At 26.0% G+C, this 23,087-nt stretch overlaps 1 protein-coding gene across 2 annotated transcripts; it reads left to right on the top strand.

Moving 5' to 3' along the window:
- The first annotated feature begins 209 nt into the window (after positions 1-209).
- Positions 210-21,222, top strand: LOC122858472. 2 transcript variants are annotated; one of them, XM_044161397.1, is made up of 7 exons: positions 210-290; positions 7,005-7,231; positions 15,209-15,279; positions 18,443-18,909; positions 19,639-19,852; positions 19,949-20,391; positions 20,474-21,222. In XM_044161397.1, exons 4-7 carry the CDS (start codon positions 18,832-18,834, stop codon positions 21,176-21,178), a joined length of 1,440 nt encoding a protein of 479 aa, XP_044017332.1. In that variant the 5' UTR covers positions 210-290; positions 7,005-7,231; positions 15,209-15,279; positions 18,443-18,831; the 3' UTR covers positions 21,179-21,222. The 2 variants fall into 2 exon arrangements, with proteins under 2 accessions (XP_044017332.1, XP_044017333.1); XM_044161398.1 differs by lacking the exons at positions 210-290; positions 7,005-7,231 and adding an exon at positions 14,840-14,904.
- The last annotated feature ends 1,865 nt before the right edge of the window (positions 21,223-23,087 follow it).

Genomic DNA, 23,087 nt, shown 5'->3' with positions numbered 1-23,087 from the left:
TCACAATTAAAAAAAATTATTATTTATTATAATATTTATTAAATGACGTAATGGTAAAAGACAAAATTTATTTTCATGATTTTTTAAAACAGTTGTTCAATAAAAAGTAATAAATTATGTGATTAATGTTTTTTTTTTCTTGTATTTTAATTTATATGTGAATATATTTACATTTAAATAATTATTATTATTTTATTTAAAATTTACAGATGAAGCTGTCGCCGAAAACAAATTCAAATTTAATTGCCAGCAATAAAAAAGCCATTCATATCATCAAAAAGTATAATCAGGTAAATTTATTTATCATATTAAACTTTTCGATAAATGCGTAACACTGTATTTATATATTTATTTAAAAATATTTATAATAAATTTTTAATAGTTTTTTAACTGATTAATATTAATTTAAATTTTTTAAAATTTCATATTTTATTTAATTATTTTATTGATGATAAATTAATCATAATTAAGTATATTTTATATTTTAATTATAAGATGATCAAGTAGCAATTCTGTCTTGCAACATGCTCAACAGCAATTAATATTCTAGTGGTGAAATACCCAGCCACAAACAAGAAAGCTATACATGTGTATAACCAACTTATAATAATAAAATTTTCATTAGAAAATATTTCGTTCTAATTCACACAAAGACATGTTGATATTATCAAAGTTACATTAACACAATAAAAAATGCACATGTCATGTATTTTTTAAAATTTAAATACTTTTTGTTTGTTTGTCATTCATTGTGCATGAAACTCAACAAACAATGTACTTGATGAGAAATTTTTTATTTCCGTTTTAATAAAAATAAAATGACAAACAAAAAATTAAATAGAAAAATGACAAATAATTATGAAATAATATTATTAGAGTGATTTTTTTTCATCTATTTCTTACAAAATTGTCTGGAAAATATTTTCACAAGTAAAAAATATAAAAGCAGCTGACATTTAACGTAATTTTTCATGTCAAAAAAATTATCTTTTTCACTGTAAATAATTGAAATTATATTTTTAAATTAAAAATGAAAGGAAAGCTATTAAAAAGATTAGATAAATTAATTGATAAAGGTATAGATAAAATTATAATTTAATATAGTAGAATGAATGAAAAGTTTTGTTGAATTCCTTTCTTTTATATTTCAGCAAGAATAGATTATTGAAATATGCAGTTTATTTGTCTACTGCAGTTTTCATTTATTTCTCTATGATTCTCATAATCGATCATACTTCTTCATTGAATCACGAATTAATTCATTTAAAATTCGTGCCAGTGCTTCATCGGGCTAATAGTAAAAAGCCACTGGGATTTTCTATATACCAGTGGCCTAATTAAATTTTCATCACCTATTCTACCTTTTTCTCTATCTTTTTTACTATGGTCAATCTAAATTTTTCTCTTTAATTTTAATTTGTCAAATTAAAAGACACTTGATTATAAAAAAATAAATAAGTAAATACAAATTCCATTTTCATTTTGTTTATAAATTACTATTAAAGTGACTCATACATCAACTGAAAAAAAAAAAAAATATACATACATTTTACTTTATGTACTTTATTTATTTTTTTGGATAATATCAACAACAGCGACAATAGCGAAATATATATCTTTAGTTTGTCTGTTGCTATAGGTGGGAATAAATAATATATAAATTTGTATTTCGTCAAGGAGTTTGTTATATGTATTATATTATTATCTAGAAAAAAAAAGACAAGTAATAAAAGATTATTAGAATGAAAAATATATGATTAATAAATTTTTTTTATTGAAAACAAAAAGTAGCTCTATTTTTTCTTTACAAAAAAAACAGTTGTACAAATATACACATTGAGTATTAATAATTCAGTAAGTCAACTCAGCATATCGATGTATTTGCAAGCATTAAAATTGGACTTGAAAAAAATACCTGACAGCCTTAATGATTTAAAAATATCATCACGATCTTCGAATGATACATAAACAAATATTGGTTTCTTATAACATAATGATAGTTTTAAGATTTCTCTGGCAACTTCATAGGTTATGTTAGTATTTCTAACATACAAAGTGTTTAAACTTGGCAAATTTTTAAAAAGTTTAACCATTGATCTATTAGTGATTTTAGTACAATTAGATATATGCAAGTGTTCTAATTTTTCGTTAACTAAACATTCAATTGATTGATCCGTTATGAACTCATTATTTTGTAATCCATTTAAATTAAGTTTGAGCCATTCTAATTCTTTTAGATTATTAAGTGCAATCATACCATTATCTGTTATATTTTTACCAATTATATCTAAACGCCTAAATTTTTTAGCATTGTCACTAAGATTAATTAAAAATTCATCTGTAACACCACAATCAAAATTAATATAAAATGTCTCGAGATTTTGTAAATTGCCAATTGGATACATATTAATTTTTTCATCAAAAACTGGATCATTGTTCAGCCAAGAACACATGAATCTTAGATGTACTAAATTTTTCATTTCACTTATCGACTGAAGTAATAATTGGCTTGGTTCAAAATTAATTATATTCAATTTTTCCAAAGTGATTAATTGAAAAAATACCTGTAAAAAAAAATAAAATTATTAGTTAACAATGAAATAAAAGTTTTTATAGTAATATAATATTCAAAAAATTCAAACTTACGGAAGCCAATGAATCTGGTAAGCAGAGATGATCTTGATTTTGATCACGTGAAAGACATAGCTCTTTCAAGGTTCCACCAACTTGTTCTAATGACTTGACCAAAGTCAATGGTAGATTTGAATTTTCACATTGCCAATGAATCCTCAGTACTGCAAGATGAGACAAATTAGAAAAAACATTTTCAAAATCTTGGCTTTCAATTTTTTTGAATTGTAATATAAGTTCATTGAGATTAGGACAATTAGTATTGATCAGTGGCATTAATTCAGAAAAAGGATATTCTTCTACATTTAGAATTTTTAAATGAGATCCACATAGATTAATTAGGTATTTGAAATCGTCCACTTTTTCAAGTAATTTCTTATCTGATCGATATTTACCCTTATTAAATGTATATGATTTATAGGCTGAATAGAAGAAACTGTTCAGCTCATCTATGCATACTGAAAAATTAATTAAATATCATCATTAGTATTTATATTATATAATACAAAATTTTGTTTTTATCATTAAAAATTAAGGTGTTGTTATTTTCTTACTTTTTTCGAGTCGTGGATCGCTAGTTATCAGTTGATTCATGTTAAACATGCGAAAACGAGGATATTCTAGTGCTCCATGCAAACTTAGTTCGTTGGAATTACAATAATTGTTATTTACAATATCTTTAGCCTGATCGGTATTAGATAAAAAACGCGATGTATCATTTCCCATATCAATAAAGCCGTTTATATTGTTTTCGTAGTTGTTATAAGCCTATGAAAAAAAATTTTTTTTGTTATTTAATTAATTTACCTTATTTTTTTTCAATGTAAATCAGATAAATAATAATAGAAAAAAGAATTAAGTATCTATTCGAAAGATCTAGTAAATAATTTAAAACTTACAGTCCTCAAAATTCTTCTTGCTTCTTGGTCCGTGATTTCAGTCTCCATCTTTCTCCTTTTACTTGGACTATTCTCCATTTTTAATTTTCAATCAAAAATTCGATGAATAATTTTAGTGTCGAATACTAGATTTTAAAAGTTTGATTAAAAATACTTGATAATTATTGGCTTTTTCGAATGTAGCTTAATAAAAACTGGATTTTAATTTTCTGTTTAACAAAAGTAATTATTTATATCTTGTAAAGTTGTGACAATGTTGCAACCTATTACAACCGCATCCAAAACGTATATGCATCCAGCATCTAGATGAACCAGATAGTCCCGATCGTCCAGCTGATCCAGCTGATCCAGCTGATCCACAAAACACACCTTTGCGCATGTCACATATCTTTACTCCACTTTCCCGTACATTAAGGTTGTTTTCATGGGTTTTTGCGGGTTGTCGCGGAATATCTATAAAATTTATATAAAATTTGCCTTTAATTTTTTAACGAAATCGTTATTGGCACTCATACGGGGAAATTTACGGGAAATACGGGGACATTGACGGGTTTCACACACAATGTAATCAGTCCTACACATACAACGGTGGCTATGTTTACCGTAAATTTTCTCATAACCTGTATAAATGTCCCCGTAAATTCCCCCGTATTGAGTGCCAATAGCGTTACCGATTTTTTAAAGTTACAAAAAAAAAAATAAAAAAAATCTTGAAACTTGTACACACTCAAATAGTTTTGTTTGTCTTTAATAGTTTTACATTTTCTTTTGTTAAAATAAATAGTCGTAATTATTATTTTGTTGAATTTCTTTCTTTTATATTTCTTTATCTTTTTTACCATGGTCAATCTAAATTTTCCTATTTAATTTTAATAATTGTCAAATTAAAAGACACTTAAATATCCAAAAAGAAAAATAAATACAAACTCTCTTTTTTTTTAGTTCATAAATTGCCATTAAAGTGACTCATACATCAACTGAAAAAAAAAAAAGAAATATATATTTTACTTTATGTAAATTTCAATTCTTTCAATCTAAATTTTTTATTATTATTTTTATTAAAAGCAATTTGTTATTCGTAAATCACGTTATATTGAATTTCTTTTTATTTCATTTTTTTTTTTTTTTGATCACGTCTGCTGAGTTGGGAATGAAAATTAAAAAAATAATAATATGAAATATTGAAATATGAGATTATGAAGTTGGATGAACTGGGGTATAAAAAGGTGAAAAGTGCAGTGCTGAATATAGTGACATCTATTTTGTTTTCAATATCTCGCATGTATACAAAAAAGGTCATGAAACTTTTTTTATTTTTACTATATATATTTATTATTATTTATTATTGTATTTTTTTTTTTCATTCCATATATATGTCTCTGGGTAATCTCGGCATGAGGCTCATTATTTATAAGATTAGTAAAAGCCGAGTCGGTAAAACTTGCCCGCTCACAACAACCCCCCGTTATATATTTCAAAAAAAAAAAAAAAAAAAAAATTAACTCGCCAAGACGCGAATAAAGCTTGCGAAAAAAATATATATAAAAAATAAAAATTACTCAGCTTAAAAGAGCGCGGGCAGGAAGGGGGGTTCGTTTCATTTTTCTTTTTAACAATTCAACCCCACTAGGCTCGACCCCCATGGTACATTTTTTTGCCATCAGGGGTGTGACATGGAAATTTCAAATAGTCCTATTATTAATATTTTTTTTTTTTTTTATATACAAATGCATTTTTCATTTCTTCTCTTATATTATCACATGATAAAATAAAAATGAAAAATGTAAATTTTCAACACTTTCAAGTCTCTATTATTTAAAATCTTAATTGAAAGTCTCTGTTTAACACTCCAAGTATAATTTTCATCATTTCTCATCACACAGTGTCAAGCTATGAAAATTATATAATATTTGAAATATATATACGTTAATGAGAATTTTGTGTACATCAAAATTACGTCAGTGTCAGTAGCAGCATGCTGGCAATTGAATTGTCGTTAGTACATGCGTTTGAATGAGGGGTTGATATAATTTAAAATGACTGAAATAATACAGCTGTAAATGAGAGAAAAAAAGATGACGTATTTATTGATGACGATGATGATGGAAAATCATCATAATAATTGGAAAGTTATTTTAAGATTGTACGTGACTGTAACATATTGTCGCATCATCAGGAGAATCATCATTATCCCTTGGTTGTGTCTTCCTAATTGCTTTATGACGTACTTTTTTTTTTTTTTTAAATCTTTTCTATCCTCTTGTCATAGTCACCCCCTTTCCTCCCCCTTCCTCTCGCGCCTTCTATTTTTTCAAGCACCCCTTGAGTTTGATTATTTTTATTTTTTTCGTTTAATTTTCTACGTCCCACATGTCCCTTTAATACACATGTCCTCTTCTTTTTTTTTTTTTTTTATGTATTTATTTTTATTATTTTCTTTTTTGTTCCCGCTTCTCATTTAGGTAGTGGGTTTACCCTGAAATAAGCCCGCCTGACTTTCGGACAGTTAATTACGCTGTTGGAATTTCAGTGGCAAATTATTCTTTTATCCTTATACCACATTTAAATTTATTATATAATTTATATATCTCGTCGTTTGTTTTCAACCCTCAGTATTTATTTTTTTTATTTTTTATTTTCTTATCTCATTATCAGCTGTACAATACATATTTATTAATTTTCATTTTATTAATCATGATAATAGCTTATATTTTTGTCACATTTTTTCGTGGGAAATAATACATCAAGATTAAATTATCGTCAACTGGGTTATTAAACAACTTCCTGACTAGAAATTTCAAGATAATTAAATGTAGTTTAGAAAATAAAAAACGTATATAAACAAACTAATTTACCTTTCTTTTGTTGAAATGGAAATGAAAAATTTTTTAGATTAATTTGTTGAAGCTAATTGACCGCACAGTAGGATGAATTAAATTTTATTGTATTTATTAATGATATACACACTAAGTGGTCAATTTATTATATGTAAAAATTATTATTTTGAAAAATCGATTGAACCCAGCTCAACAAGATATTTTGGTTAACAGCTGAATTGATCGAGGAAGCTTTTGCGCATTCAAAGGGCAATTTGTTTTAATAAATAACTGCCCTGTGTATCAGAGTTAGACATTTGCCAATTGTCCGGAACGAAGAAAAAAAAAAAAGTAAATATATATTTATAAAGAGGGTTGGCAAAGAGTAGTATGTATAAAAAAAAAAAAATATGTATTCGAGTGTTATTATGAAAAAGAAAAATATACTTGAAAGTTTTTTCCAATATGTCAATTGAGCGAGTGTCTCATCCATTTGTCTTGGTCATGTTGGAGTTATTTTATTATTTTTAATTTATCAATTGTTATAAATTTATATCAGAATGACTCATAGCTAAGATAAAATCATCAGCCAACTAAGACACAAAGACACACACAAAAAATAAATAAATAATAATTTAAATATAATTTTTATTTACAGACAACAATTATTATTGATAATAATTTAATGCTGCAGCCAGTTTATTCTTGTATATCACGAAAAGGAAAGACTCATTGTCGACGGGACGAGACAATATCATTCGTCGTTTTCATTGTGACTCATGAAGGAAATAATTATCGTCAACGAAGAGCTTAACTTGCGGCAATTTACGACAAACTAAAAGGACAGACCTCGGGTCAAACGTGTACTGAAAATCTACATTCAAGGTAATTATTCACACTGATAAATTGTCTCTTTAAAACTATTGAATACATTTTACAAAATTACATCGAGTCATTTAATTTTTAATCTGGCCAAATGAAAAAATAAATTAACAATTCAACCATTAAATTTTGTTTTTACTTTTTTAATGCCTCGTAAGTTTTTAAATTATTGAAATACAAAGTTTACAAATTTTAATGTTTCGTAAATAACCATAGAAATGTCAGTAATTTTTAGAGTATTAAAATTATTATTAAAATTAGTTATAAACACGAGCTAAAATAAAATTTTGCAGTTGCTTTGAAGTATAAATTTAACTTGGCGTTCGTGACTGTGTAAAATACAGTGACCATGTTTATTTTTATTTTTTTATTTTTCATAAAAATTGTCATGTATATATTTGTGTGTGTCTCGTGTGCAATCATTCACCATGACGGCACGTGGTGTATGTAAACCAACTAAATTATTTATTTAAAAAAAAAAAAACCTTCATGTAGAAAAAAAAAAAAAAAAATTCTTTTTCATCAAATTAGAATAGAAAAACTTTAAATTTCAATTAAAAAATTATTAGAAAAATATAAATTAAATTTTGAATTTTTGTTATTAAAATTCATTGGTTAATTTTAATTAATTATGATGATTATTTAATTGCTCAATTGGATAAATTAATTCTCGAAAAATTTCCCAAAAAAAATTTAAAATAAAAATAGTAATTAAAACTGACCAATTCAAATAATTGCTGGACAATTTTTCCATAAATATTTTTCAAATTAAAAATTATTAGTATTTATTTATTTAATTAAAATTATATTTTGTTTATCAATAAATAACAAACTTAAAATTTTAATATAAAACATGGCAGCATTTTATAAATCTCATTATCAATATTAAAAAAAAAAAAATGTAAATTTTAATTTAAGAAGCAAATTAAAATTGTGCGACAGAAGTGCGAGCAAAAGAATGAGAAAACTAAAATGTAGCAAAGTAAATTAAAGACGACTGTATGAAAAATAAAGCACCGAGTTATAATAAGAGTACATAACAAGTAAAAATATGTATATTCATGTGTGTTATCTCATTGACCAACAGCGAGCGAGCGAAGAAGAAGAAAGCGTCAAGACTTTATGTCTCAATTATAATAGTCTCGAGTGTAATAACAATAAATGTCACAACATATATATATTTGGTGGTTAGCTGGGCTGGATGATGAGAAACGTGTGGTATGTATTTATACACACACATACAGCATAGTGAGAATCTCGTTTGCCTCAAACAAACTTCATCAGTTGCAATTAACCACCGCGCAAAATTGACCATCCACATCTTTCCATTTTACATATAATAATAACAAGCATATATTTATTTAAAACTTGTACATAAAAAAATAATATATGTATTATATAAATATTAAATATATATATTTATACACGCAAAGTTATTTATCTCTTGTTGATAAATACAAAAAATCATATATGAAACAGAAAGAGAGATTTCCTCAAGAGTTGCATCTAACAATGTTGCTGCTCTTCCTCATTCTTTCCTCGTGTGTGTGTGTATAATAATATTTTTTTTATTTATATATATAACGTCGCACCTGCGCGCACACGCCCGTGATCTTGTGATCACGACTACTATGTACATAATGCCAACCACCTTTTATTTTTTTATTTATTTTTTTTCTTTGCTTATATTTGCTACGGCGTGTCTACCAACGACCTCGTTGAGGACTTGTTAATTATTGCTGACGTTTGCAATTAACCATCCAGCTTTTATTTTTTTTTATTTGTTATAAATTTTATTATAATTATATTGATAATAATAAATTTAAAGAGAGCTTTATCATAAAGCTTTGAGACGAACCCCTGGTGGTGGTTGCTTAAAAGGGAATTTGCCTTATTTTGTGTTACATTGATGGCCCTTATGATTCCCCCTTTTTCTTTATTTTATTTTTTTTATTTTTATTGTTGAGATTTATATGTATGTATTTATTTATTCAATGATGAATTTTATGCTATACATGTGAGTCACGTACGTTCTTATCTGTGACGAATCGTTGTTAGTAAGTTTATGACACGCCCGAAATGTCACTGGCGCATCTAATTTTACTTCGTGAGATCGAAAATTTATATATATTAGCTTTAGCTTCCAATATGAATTGGATGTGAATATAACTGAAGTGAGGCAATGCCCCTGAATTATTTGTTTTATTTTATATTTGTGCGTGTGATTCATGTTTCGTTACTTCAATCAAACACTCACCCTAAAAATTTTCCTCAGCTTGTATATACTCCAGTCTGATTAATCTATCACCCTTCTTCGTCATCATTTTTTTTTTTTATTACATTTCTATTTTATCAGAAAATTGTAATACAAATGTCAAGCAATATTTTATACTTGTTTCAATTTTATTTTTATTTTTAAAAAATTTTATTCCATCTCAATTGGATAATTATGGAGCAAAGATAATTATTTTCCTTCGTCAAATGGAAAGTTAAAAATGATAAATATTAAATTTCAAATAAAAAAAATAATAATAAAAATAGTTTGTCCATATGTATGTCATCATTTTAATATTATTCCTCTTCTCATTCTCATATAAAATTTGTACGCGTCACCAACAATTTAAAAAAGAACCCACCTTTTTAGCGTGACATTTTTATTTTTTTTTATTTGAAATACTTGTCTTGGTGGCGTGCAATAGTGCGTATCCCAAAACGGGATCTCAGCAAGACCACAAGTTGCGCAACATAATTATAACCTTAAGAATTTTAAGATGGAATAAAGCACGAATTCTCTCACTCAATCATACAACTATTATATATAGTGTTTGTCCATCGTGTGAACTTGTTTCCTCATTTATTTTTTAAAATGTCACTCAAAATATTTCTACACTCGCATTTTACTTTGATATATAATTTTCTTCTTCAAACTTTAGTCATTCAATTTGTCATAAAAAAAAAAAAAAAGGTTTGTCAACGAAAAAAAAAAAAAAACAAATTCCAAATAAAGACATTTTTATATATTAATTATTGATTCAATATATAAATTTTATTCATCATTTATTACATATTTTAAATAAATTATTTATTCTTTATTCAATATAATTTTTTCTATATAATAAATAAATAGCCATAAAAAATTTTACGATTTAATATATACAGTTAGAATTTGAATTTGATGTTGTATTTATTTTTGAGTACGTCGTATAAAAAAAATAAAAAAAAACATTTTTAAAAATCAAAATTAACAAGTAAAGTAAAGTTGTTTTTGTGTCGCAATTATTAAATATATGTATATAAATTTTTTATTAAACAACTTGTGATTGTGTTAGACATGTACAATACCAATACATATATATAACACACAAATAAACAAAGAGGGAGAGAGGGAGAGATTTACAAATAGATATAGAGACCCTGGGGGCCAAGGGAGTCAAAGAGGTAAAATAGGGATAATTGTTTAATTGGCCAATTTATTCGTGGTTACTAATTAAACAGGAAAGACACATACCATGATGAAACATTGTTAATTTACAAATATATATATCACATATAATATAAACACACACAAAATAGGTGACTTGAGCGTTGAGACATTTGACCCTTTGACCATATTTTATTTTTATTTTTTTATTTTTTAATCTCTTTCTTCTCTCTTGTCATTTTTATCTTTCGTAGAAACTTTGAAACATGAGGCTTTTAAAAAAATATAAAAAAAAAAAAAAAAAAACTTGGTACCTTGACTTGAGTCTTGATGAATCTTGATGAAAAAATGCAAAACGCACTTTTTTTTCAACATCAAGATGCTTCATTCAAGATTAAACATTATATCCCATGATTTTTTAATTTATTTCTATTTTTTATACATCTTATTTTCTTCAATTTCCATTATCTTTTGATTTTATAATAAAAAAAAATAAATATTATATTTCATTGTTTTTTTTAAATATTAAAATAATAAAAGATAAGTCGCGATATGAGTTTGGGTGTCCGCCCCTGCACATCCGCATTATAATCTCGATACCATGCCAAGAGGGATTATATCCATGAGTGTGTTTGCGTTTATATATATGTGTTTAATTCATATTTATATGTATAATTTTTTTATTATTAAAAAAACATGGATTAACACGCGTATATGTATTATTTCATATCAGAGAATAAGAATTATTAAGAATTAAAACCAAGGGGATATGATCACTTGAAAATAAAAATAATAAACACCCACATATTTGTACGTTTGTTATTTAAATATGTGTATTTAATAGTTACATATATGTGTACTGGGTGTGAGAAGTAATTCGAGATTTTGCCGCGACAAAAGCGAATATACATCTTGAAAAAAAATTGAGATCAATGACTGGAAAAGGGGCGTGTGACTTTTCAATGTAACTGGACACGATTCACCTCATCACACATATGGGGGCGTCTTGCAATTTTTTTTTTCAATATTTATTATTTATTATATACTTTTTATTATTTTTTTTTATCCATTCAATTTATTATTTTCATGTGTAGTTTATTTTTGAGATTTTTTGTTTCTCGGAGGGATGAAAATTATTTATTTACTCATTTATGTATTAAATTTTTTTTTATACTTTATATACAGCTCTTTGGCAATGTAGGTCGAAAAAATAATTCAATAAATTCTGTGGTTTTATTGACCACTATATACTATTTTATATAATAATAATTTTATGTTTATTTGAATGAATAGAGAACTGATAATTTTATATGAAAATCAAGTACGTGTTTCATGTCATATTTTATATAATGATTTCATTTAGAAATTAAAATAAATTAAAGTGATGTATAGAGTTGTTTTTATCAAAATTTGATTAATGAAGATTTAATGAAAATGTTTTCATCAAAAGTTAATTAATATACTATGTTTTGTATATAAATTTTATTAATGTGTAGTTCTCCAAAAAAAAAAAAATAAAAATAAAAATAAAAAAAGAAGAGAAAGAAGAAGAAGACAAAGATGAATAAAATAAAAAATTAGTAATGTCTCTGGTCTGCCAACAATTTTTGTATATCTTTATATTTAGATCAAAATAAATTAAAATACAAATTCCCATGTGTGTATTTAAAAACAAAAAAAAAAAAAATACATTTGTACAAATTTAAATTGCAATCAGTTATAATAATAATAAATAAAATGTTTTTTGTAATAACAATATAATAAGTAGAATAAAAAAAATAAAATTAAAATATTTGTAAAAACAATTTTCAAAACTAATTTTGTACAAATTGTTTTCATCAAATATGCTATATACAGTGAGTCCATTAGGTTGAAGAAGAGGACCGCGAGTTGTGCGGCTCAAGATAATTTATCATTTCATGCAAAGCCACTTTTTATTTTTCAGTAAAAAAAAATGAATAAAATAATTTATACATGTACATTTAAGTTTGTTGATAAAATAAAAAAAGTGATAAAAATAAAATCAAGTATATTCAAGTATAAACATCATCTTTATGTAATAATATCTTTGAAATGATACTTTTAAACATTCAAGTGATATATTAACTTTTTTAAAATTAAATTAAAAACTTTTTATTTTATATATTATTTAAATGGATTTTCATAAAGTTGCAGCTTCAATTGTTTATAATAATTATTAAATGAAAATGAAAAAAAATAACATTTTCCAATTGACAAATGTATTGGAAAATTTCTATGACACCTGTCATCTTATTTCTATCGACATGAAAAAAGATTTGAATGTAAAATTTATTGAAAAATATTTTTTATATTTTTTATATTACATAAACAATCTAATTAATTTTTTCTATACAATTATTTTTTTTTTTTCAAATAAATATGATAAAATCAATTTGGAAAAAAAAAATGAAATATATTTTTTCGCAACGATTTGAATAAAATAAAATGAAAATAATAATTTAATTGAAATAAAAATATAACTCGTTTATTGCAAAACACGTTTTCATTTGTAATAAAAAAAAATTCGAATATATAAACACAATAAATAAATGATTGAGATATATTTATACAATGAGAATTAATATAGAATATAATCAGAGGGGTACGAAACGCGGTTGTACCTTGACAGACACATATGCCAGTCATATCAAAGGGTAATTGGGACCCTTTGAACTTATCCCCAATGTACACACACACATATATATTTAATCTAAATGTATATTATAATATATACATGATGGTCTTACTGATTGCGTTCGCAGTATTCAGAGAATCGTGATCGCGTTGGTGTTATTCCCTCCAATATGTTCAGCATCCAAGATCATGTATGATCACAGAGAATAAACCAAAATTACTCACATCAATTGAACCATAATTAAAACATTTATCAATTATATATTTTTAATTGATAAAAATACAAATTAATTTAATTGTTTTTCATATAGAAATATAAAATATAAAAGCTACCAAGTTGTTTTCTTTTTCCAAACAAATCTCAGAGTAATTTAATTTTAAATAAAAAAAAAATAAACAAATTGTCATAAAAAGTATAGGGAAATTTAAAAAATATAATATTTGATTATATAATAAAATACATAATTTATACAACAAGCTAAGAACAAGTTTGTTCATATATATTTAAGTCATGAGAAGAAAATCAATGAAACATGGTGTATATATATTTATGAAGAGGATAAAAGCAAAAAAAGTTGATGGGTGGGCTAAAAGTGGGTATGAAAAGAATAAAAATAAAAAAAAGAGAGAGAGGTGAAAAGGGCAAATGAAGAGAGAAAAATTACAAGAGGAGAAGAGAGAGTATATACAAATTAATCCCTGGTTACATTGGCAAAGCCGGTGACAGGATTAATAATCGGGGCTTCATGCCTAAATGTAGGCTCAGAGGTTCACTTGCCAGACAAGTTGAATGGTCGATTCTCTATATAAAAGACAAAATAATTTTTTTTTTATTCTTTTCTATCTCTGTCATTTATTTAATTCATGTCTTTATCTATAGAATATTCCTCTTTTTTTTTTTTATTTTTTACTTTGTCATTTAGTTGTATGGCTCTTTACACAGGGTGTCCTTTCAACTTGTCCTTAGACTACGCAAATTATAAATTTTTTAAAAACTTTTTTGTATATATAAGAGAGCAATTTAGAATTTCTTTTATCAGTTATTTTTTATTTTTTATTTTTTATGTGTCGGTGTGATGCTATGTCGCTTTGAAGCCGGATAAAAAAAAGTTTTACTTATTGATAATTTAATCAATAATTATGACAGTTAATTTAATTAAAAAAAATAAATTTAAATAAGAGAAAATTTATTTAAATATTATACATGTTTGTAAATTTTTTTTTTGTCTATATAATTTTATTATTTATATTTCATTGTAATTTATAAACAATTGAACAATAATTTGAGTTTAATCTTTGATAAATCAAAGCTAAAATAATAGTATAAAACAATCACGATGTAATAAAAAAATAAAAATGTTATTTAATACTTGGATGTTATTTTTATGTGACAAATAAAAGCAAGAAAAAAAAAATGTTTACAAAATGAAAAAACGTGACGGGATTGTTGTACATGTGGTGTATTTATTTGTATGTGTCGAGAGGGTCACGAGGATAATACATTTAAAAGATTATGGTTATATCGGTGCTGTAACAAATTGTTAGTGCAACGCATATATAAGCGCACTTTGCAATTATATCTATATATTATTTTACAAAGGTAACTAAATACCATTAGCATATTATTTTAAAATAATATATCCGAGGCACATATGTAAACACAAATATAATTCCATCATGATGATCGTTTTTCCTCTTTTTTTTTTTCAATTTATTTTCAAGTTAAAATTTAATTGTAATTTCAATTATTTTATGGCAAATTTACTCGTGTATGTACAGCTAAAATCTCAATTACATTATTTATTTATTTTTAATAAACATCTGTTGTAAATTTTATTATTTTATAAATTTTATTATTTTATTATTTTCAACTGTTTTTTTTTCTTTTTTTTTAATTGTTGCAGATGATGTGGTTGTTAATGAAAAAGCTGACGACTTTAATTTAAATTTTTTATCATGATCAAGTGCACCAATGGTGAGTCTAACAATTTAATTATTTATTTTATTATCTAGTCATTTAAATTCTGTGCTTAGATCGACATTGTTTCTAACTCAATTTTCGATTTAAAGCTTGAAAGTCGATATGAATTTTCAGCTGGTTTATTTTTTGTTTTAATAAATTATTAATATTTTATAAATTTATACGAAGATATGTATAGTTTAAATGCACACGTGCAAGAATCAGATGCGATACATTTTCCTCAACATTTGGAACGCCTTAATAACAAAACTTTAATATTCAAACCATCTACAGTCAAGGAAAAAGCGTTAGTTTGCTCTTCTACCGAGAAATCCAATATTCAGTTTCAGTGAGAAATCTTGCTGATATATCGTTCTTTCTACCCTCAGCTTGGAAAATAAGATACCTCATACCCCTCATACAAATATCATACCATCTTTATATATACATATATATCTCTCATTTCTTTTTTTTTTTTTTTTTTATTTTCATTTTTCTTTTATTCTCTTCCCTTCCTGCGAATATTTCTTTTTGCCATATCTTATATTTTTGTCTGTACAGAGGCAGGGTCTTGAATTTTGCGTTTGAAAGGCAAAAAAAAAAAAAAAAATAACCCAAGTTGAATATTTGTCTTACTCGTTTCTCACAATTTCTTTCACGACTGCAATCTCATATATATATTTTTTAATATTTTCATTATGTCATATTTTCACTGTTTTTTGTGACACATATATTGAAAATATAATTTTAAAATATAATTGAGTATAACAAAACGAATAAAAAAATAAGATTGTACATTTATTTTTACATGTGAGCATCACAAATGTGATTAATCGAGGGTGTGCTTTTTTTTTTTTTGCTTGGATTTTCTTTAATATTATCATTTGAGGGGTAAGGTATTTATATTGTGAACAAAGGGGTGCTTGAAAAACTGATAAAATTCTTTTTTTCTGTAGCCCTTGTATGTGTGATATGTGAAAGTGAAATTTTGGAGATGTAGGAGGATGTTGAAAGAATCGAATGGTCCTTCAACCCCATATACACCCTTCACACGAGTTAAGATGAACACAGAATTCGAAGAATGAGCTTTCACATGTGTTGACTATATACTGGATCACTTTCTTTTCTTTACCGCACCCTTATTTTGTCGTATTTCATTTGTTAGTTCTTTTGCAAAAAAATAAACTAACCCACACTTTTTTTCTTGATAGTTATATTCAACTTCTTTTTGTCCGAATTTCACTCCCAATGGATTTGTTGTCAACCTTATTCACGCGATACTTCGATCAGCCAAAATTGCGTATATACGTAAAAGCTTACTAAACACCCTGAAAATGGGAAAAAAAATTGAGTTGGGAATAAAAAAAAAAAAAAATCTTGACGACAACAGTTCCTATTATGCCATAGGCTTTACAAGCTGTTAGAAATGCTGCTCACGACAGGTGATTCGACAGCTCTCTTCGTCTTGAATCGTTTACTAACCGTGATTTTTTTTTTTTTTTTTTTTATTTCCATTCTCAATACCAACTTTTTATACTCACTTCTCACTTGTGATATTTATCCAAGATAAAAGAAAACAGCTGGAAAAACAAGACTGGATATAATCAATTTTTTTTTTTTCTCTTTTTAAATTTTATTTTCCGGTTTTTGATTATTTTTATAATTATAAAAATACGTATCATATGTTTTATTTTTTTTTTACATGTATTTAATTGTAGTTTTATTTTGAGGGATATATATTGTCCCTTTTTATTTTCTTGAAGATGATGAAATGGCTACCAAATGTCGACACGTTCTGCAACTGTTCGAAAAACAAGCTTTTATTTTTTTTTGTTTTCTTTTTATTTATAACTATATAGTCTTTCGCGGAGGTCTTTTTATATACATATTTCTTTTAAAAAATAATCATTGAAGAGGTGCGTATATAATAAAAAAAATAAAATAAATAATAGCGTATAAAAATTATGAAAGAAGAGTACAACAAAAGCAAAGACATTAATTTACCCAGCGGGTTGTCCAGTGAGCTCAGTCTGATAAACAATTGTGTTGCCTCCTGTGGGGCACATTGAAGGGAGTGAAAAGAGGCGCAAGACAAAAAATAAAAAAAGGCGCGAGTTGATCTACATTATTCGTATAAAAAATATATACACATGTTATAAATGGTCATAGACTCAATATGAATCGAAAAAAAAAAAACAGGGGACTCCCTGGAATGCGTAACATTTTTCGTGAATGAAAAATAAGAAAAAAAAAAAAAGACCGTTGAATTTATAAATACACTTTGTAAAGTCAATTTGAAAATAAAAGTCTGTCTGGTCGATCTGAAACGTGGTGTAGCTCATTTCAAATTGCTGATGAAAAAAAAAAAAAAAAATCTTATTTCAACGATGAAAATAATCGAATGGAAATTCAATACGAAATGACTACGATTGTATGTCTCGCCCGCAAACGATCTCATTCATTTTATCTTTATTATTATTATTTTTCTCACTCACTTTATATACACCTATATTAAACCAAGTGAAAAAGTAAAAAAAATAAATGATTTCAACCCTCATTTTACTCTTTAACATTGCAAACTAAAAAAAATAAAAAAAGCTTTCTTTACCAGTGTCATTTCTTCCCGTCGTTTTACCACCATCTCTTCATATATATAAATGAAAAGAATATTCTTAAAAAATAAACGTTTGTTGACAAAAAAAAGTAAATTGTGTGGCAGGACACACTACTTGCAATTTAAAAATACGCGACAATACGAAGATAGTTTTATCGAGCGAAAAAAAACCAAGAGGGATGCTTTAGCGTTAAACGCAAAAAAAAAAAAAAAAAAAAACTAAAATCCCCATAAAAATATCACATACACACAGTGCAAGTATATATTCAGGGACAGAGAGAAGATTGAAACAAATAGTCGAGGACATCTGTGAAATGGTCCTGTGAGCTCTCCCTTGTCCTGACTTCTGTTGACATTTGAGCTTTAGAACGTGTCTTATTGCCGAGTTCACAGAGAGAAAATAAAATAATAAAAAAAAAAAAAAAAACAGATACGCATTATAAGTTTTTTTTTTTTTACATGCATTTTTATAATATCATTTATTGCTATTATTTGAAGTCTATACTTTCATCTATAAATTTTCATTAATAATAATATCACTGCACTTTTTCATTGCCTATAAAGGTAAAGGCGAACCCGAAGATAGCAATTGTAGCAACCCATGAAAACAACCTTAATGTACGAGAAAGTGGAGTAAAGATATGTGACATGCGCAAAGCTGTGTTTTGTGGATCAGCTGGATCAGCTGGATCAGCTGGACGATCGGGACTATCTGGATCATTTGGATGCTGGATGCATATACGTTTTGGATGTGGTTGTAATAGGTTGCAACATTGTCACAACTGTACATGATACAAATATTTACTGCTGTTGAACAGAAAGTTAAAACCCAGTTTTTAATTACGTATACATTTAAAAAAGTCATTAATTATATCAAGTATTTTCAATCAAATTTTTAAAATCTAGTATTCAACACTTGAATTATCCATCGAATTTTTTATTAAAAATAAAAAATGGAGAGTAATCCAAGAAAAAAAAGAAAGATGGAGACTGAATTCACGGAGCAAGAAGCAAGAAGAATGTTTTGGACTGTAAGTTTTAAATTATATACTATATCAAGATCAAGTAAATAGTCGTAAATTAATTAAGTTTTTAGCTCATGTAATTGTTTATTGTTGATTATAATTTATAACTATTTAAAGTATTAAATATTAATATAAGAAGTTTTATAGAAATTTCCTTTTATGGTGGATGACCAGGTGAAAATTTGGGTGTGTGCCTGATCTTATTTAGTGAATCTGAATTTGCCGTTTTCCAGTATAGAATAGACTATATTCATATAAAATTTAGATAGGACATGTATAGATTTTATACAGATAATACATAGTTTGGAGCATACTTGGTACGTATACTCTATTAGGTGATAAACCCGGCTTCGCTCTTTAGGATTTCAGAAATGTTATCATTTCTTTAAAAAAAATTAGAGACTGACTAGCTTCTAATAATATTTTATTCCGAACTTAATACGTAATTTGAAGAAAATCTTTTTTAATTTTTCGAATGAAATAATGACGTATAATGATAGTTATTAATAATAATAATTACTAATAATTTCGCGCTCCCTTTTCCATTATCATTAAGAACAAGATTATTAGAAAATCTAAATTAAGGTTAGCCAACAAATAAATTATTGCTTATTGGCTGAGTAAATTTCATTATTCTGAACGTTGATAATATTTTAAAAAATAAGAAAAGTTATAAATTTAATAATAATCAATAAATTAAATTAATTCAATAACAGAAAAATTTTTTTTTTATAGGCTTCTCAACGCTACGAATACGATAAAATCAATTTTATTAATATGGGAACTGATATAATACGTTTATTAAGTAATGACGATTATATTGAAGATATTGTAAATAATAATTATTATAATTCCAACAAACTAAGTTTGCAAAAAGCAATAAAATATCCTCGTTTTTCTGTGTTTAACATGAAACGACTGATAGCTAGCGATCCACGACTCGAAAAAAGTAAGAAAACAACAACACAATAATTTTTAATAGAAAAAACCAAATTTTGTATTATATATTATAAATACTAATGATGATATTTAATTAATTTTTCAGTATGCATAGATGGTCGGAACAATTTCTTCTATTCAAGCTATGTGTCATATACATTTAATAAGGGTAAAGCTCATTCAGATAAGAAATTACATGAAAAAGTGGACGATTTTAAATACCTAATTAATTTATATGGATCACATTTAAAAGTTCTAAATGTAGAAGAATATCCTTTTTCTGAAATAATGCCACTGATCAATACTAATTGTCCTAATCTCAATGAACTTATATTACAATTCAAAAAAATTGAAAGCCAAGATTTTGAAAATGTTTTTTCTAATATGTCTCATCTTGAAGTACTGAGGATTAATTGGCAATGTGAAGATTTAAATCTACCATTGACTTTGGTTGAGTCATTAGAACAAGTTGGTGGAACCTTGAAAGAGCTATGTCTTTCACGTAATCAAAATCAAGATCATCTCTGCCTACCAGATTCATTGGCTTCCGTACGTTTGAATTTTTTAAATATTATATTACTATAAAAACTTTTATTTCATTGTTAACTAATAATTTTATTTTTTTTTACAGGTATTTCTTCAATTAATCACTTTGGAAAAGTTGAATATAATTTATTTTGAACCAAGCCAATTATTACTCCAGTCGATAAGTAAAATGAAAAATTTGGTTCATCTAAGATTCATGTGTTCTTGGCTGAACAATGATCCAGTTTTTGATGAAAAAATTAATATGTATCCAATTGGAAATTTACAAAATCTCGAGACACTATATATTAATTTTGATTGTGGTGTTACAGATGAATTTTTAATTAATCTCAGTAATAATGCTAAAAAATTAAGACATTTAGATATAATTGGTAAAAATATAACAGATAATGGTATGATTGCACTCAATAATCTAAAAGAATTAGAATCACTCAAATTTAATTTAAATGAATTAGAAGAAAATAATTTCATCACGGATAAATCAATTGAATGTTTAATTAACGAAAAATTAGAATACTTGAATATATCTAATTTTACTAAAATCACTAATAGATCGATGGTCAAACTTTTTGAAAATTTGCCGAATTTAACTACTTTATATGTTAGAAATACTAACATAACTATTGAAGTTGCCAGAGAATTGTCAAAATTAACATTATGTCATAAGAAAGCAATATTTGTTTATGTATCTTTTGAAGACCGTGATAATGTGTTTAAATCATTTGCGCTGACAGATTTTTTTTTCAAGTCTAATTTTAATACTTGTAAATACATCGATATATTAATCTAGATATTCACTATTTTAAAAATTCCAAAAAATATCACTTATTAATACTCAAGGGGTGTTAATATTTATAAAATTATTTTTCTGTAAACAAAAATAAACAAGCTACTTATAATCGAAAATTTATAAATTATAGTTTTTTCATTGCAATAATTTTGTTGGTATTTTTTTTCCCTTACCGAGTTCACAGAGAGAAAATAAAATGATAAAAAAAAAAAAAAAGAGAGAGAGAATAGAGAAAAACACATACATGACATAGCTTAGGGGTAGAAAAAAAAAAAAATAAAAAAGGGGGTTGGGAGTTGAGGGATAAAGGGTAGTAAAGGTCGACAAATGAAATGCACGCGGGATTTTCTTTTTTTCAAGTTCATTTTATATATATTTGCAATCGTCTTTCTATTTTGTATCTGTGTGTGTGTGTGTAGATTATCCTGTCGCTTTAAGGGAGTAGCATACCGTGAGTATAATAAGGTCGTGTTCACCGTCATACTCCTCGCACCCTTAAATTTTCATTCTCCGTCTTTGTCTCACACCCCCGCGTTTTACTCACGCATCGTTTCAATTTACTCTTGCCTTCTGGCATTTTTGTTTTTTCTTGTTTTATTATTATTATTTTTCTGTTCTCATTATCTTCTGGTTTTGTGCCCATCAAATAAAATAAATGAACGAAAAAAAAAAAAGACGAAGAATACTAAGTTGAAGGTAAGCCTAATTTCAATATTGTGCTTTTTTATTTTTAATTTTGTCAGTTTAACTAGACACGAGATTGTTTTGGCGCCCGACACGTAATCTTCATCTTAAACAGTGATTTCCAAGCTTAATATTTTTTTTATATATTTATTTTAATTTATTTAAAATCCAGCTGTGTGTATATGGATAAAATAATGTAGATACATATAACCCAAAAAATTTTAATTAAAACTCACTGCCAGATTTTATTTTATTTGTAATGCGTATTTTTCGCCCACCCGCCAAGAATAAAATTAATGTATCCCCGCAGTGATACTTTATTTTTTTGGTCACGCAAAAATCAGAACAAACTGGAGTCTTAGTGACTGTCTATATTCATGTCACACGAAAAAAATAAATTTGTGTAAATAACATAAAAAAAGTCTTTCATTATACTATTAATTTATAATTTATTTTAAAATAATAATTGAGATTTCAAGTCGCTGAATAAATATGAATATGCTTATGAATTTTTTTCTCTTTTTCGATTTTTTTTTTAAAGGGCGTTTGTGTGTGTGTAAGAGTATATTACGACACGGAAATTTTCACGCTAATTAACGAGAGGACCATTAGACCGGCTGTGAATATGATTGATAGACTACACCTTGAGGGCACTTAAAATTTTCGTAATAATTCATAAAGTAAAACGTTGTCGTTTCGGCATTAACATAGACTGGCCATTATTTTTTTTTTTTATACACATTTAATATATATTTAAAAAATAAAAAATATATATTTTACGAGAGTCACGTTGTTATATACATAGACTGTTGTGAGCTAATGAAAATGAAAAGAAAAAAAAAAATTAAATAAAAGAACAAACAAAAGAATAAAATAAAACAATATTATAACGAAGAATAAAATTTAACAAAAGAGGCGTATTTGTCACGATTCTACGGTGGATAACGCATCTCTCGCCACATTATTATTTTGAACGTGAGAAATTTCGCACGTACCTGTAGCGTTGTATCACATATGTACCAGCTAAAATGAGGTGATACATATAGACTTAACAAATATGTGCAATGTGTGCGCCATCCTATATATATTCCTATCTCATTCCAATTTTGCCCGGGTTGGATTATTTGGTTTCGGTTGAGAGAATTTAACCTCGTACTTTCTGTAACAGTATATACACAGACCAGTCACATATATACAAAATAGTTAAGGGTTATATGTATATTAA

This window comes from Aphidius gifuensis, linkage group LG5 (assembly GCF_014905175.1).
Source record: "Aphidius gifuensis isolate YNYX2018 linkage group LG5, ASM1490517v1, whole genome shotgun sequence".
NCBI classification, from domain to species: Eukaryota; Metazoa; Arthropoda; class Insecta; order Hymenoptera; family Braconidae; genus Aphidius; species Aphidius gifuensis.
Note: the sequence above shows the minus strand (reverse complement) of the source record. Positions and strands in the feature narration are given on the sequence as shown.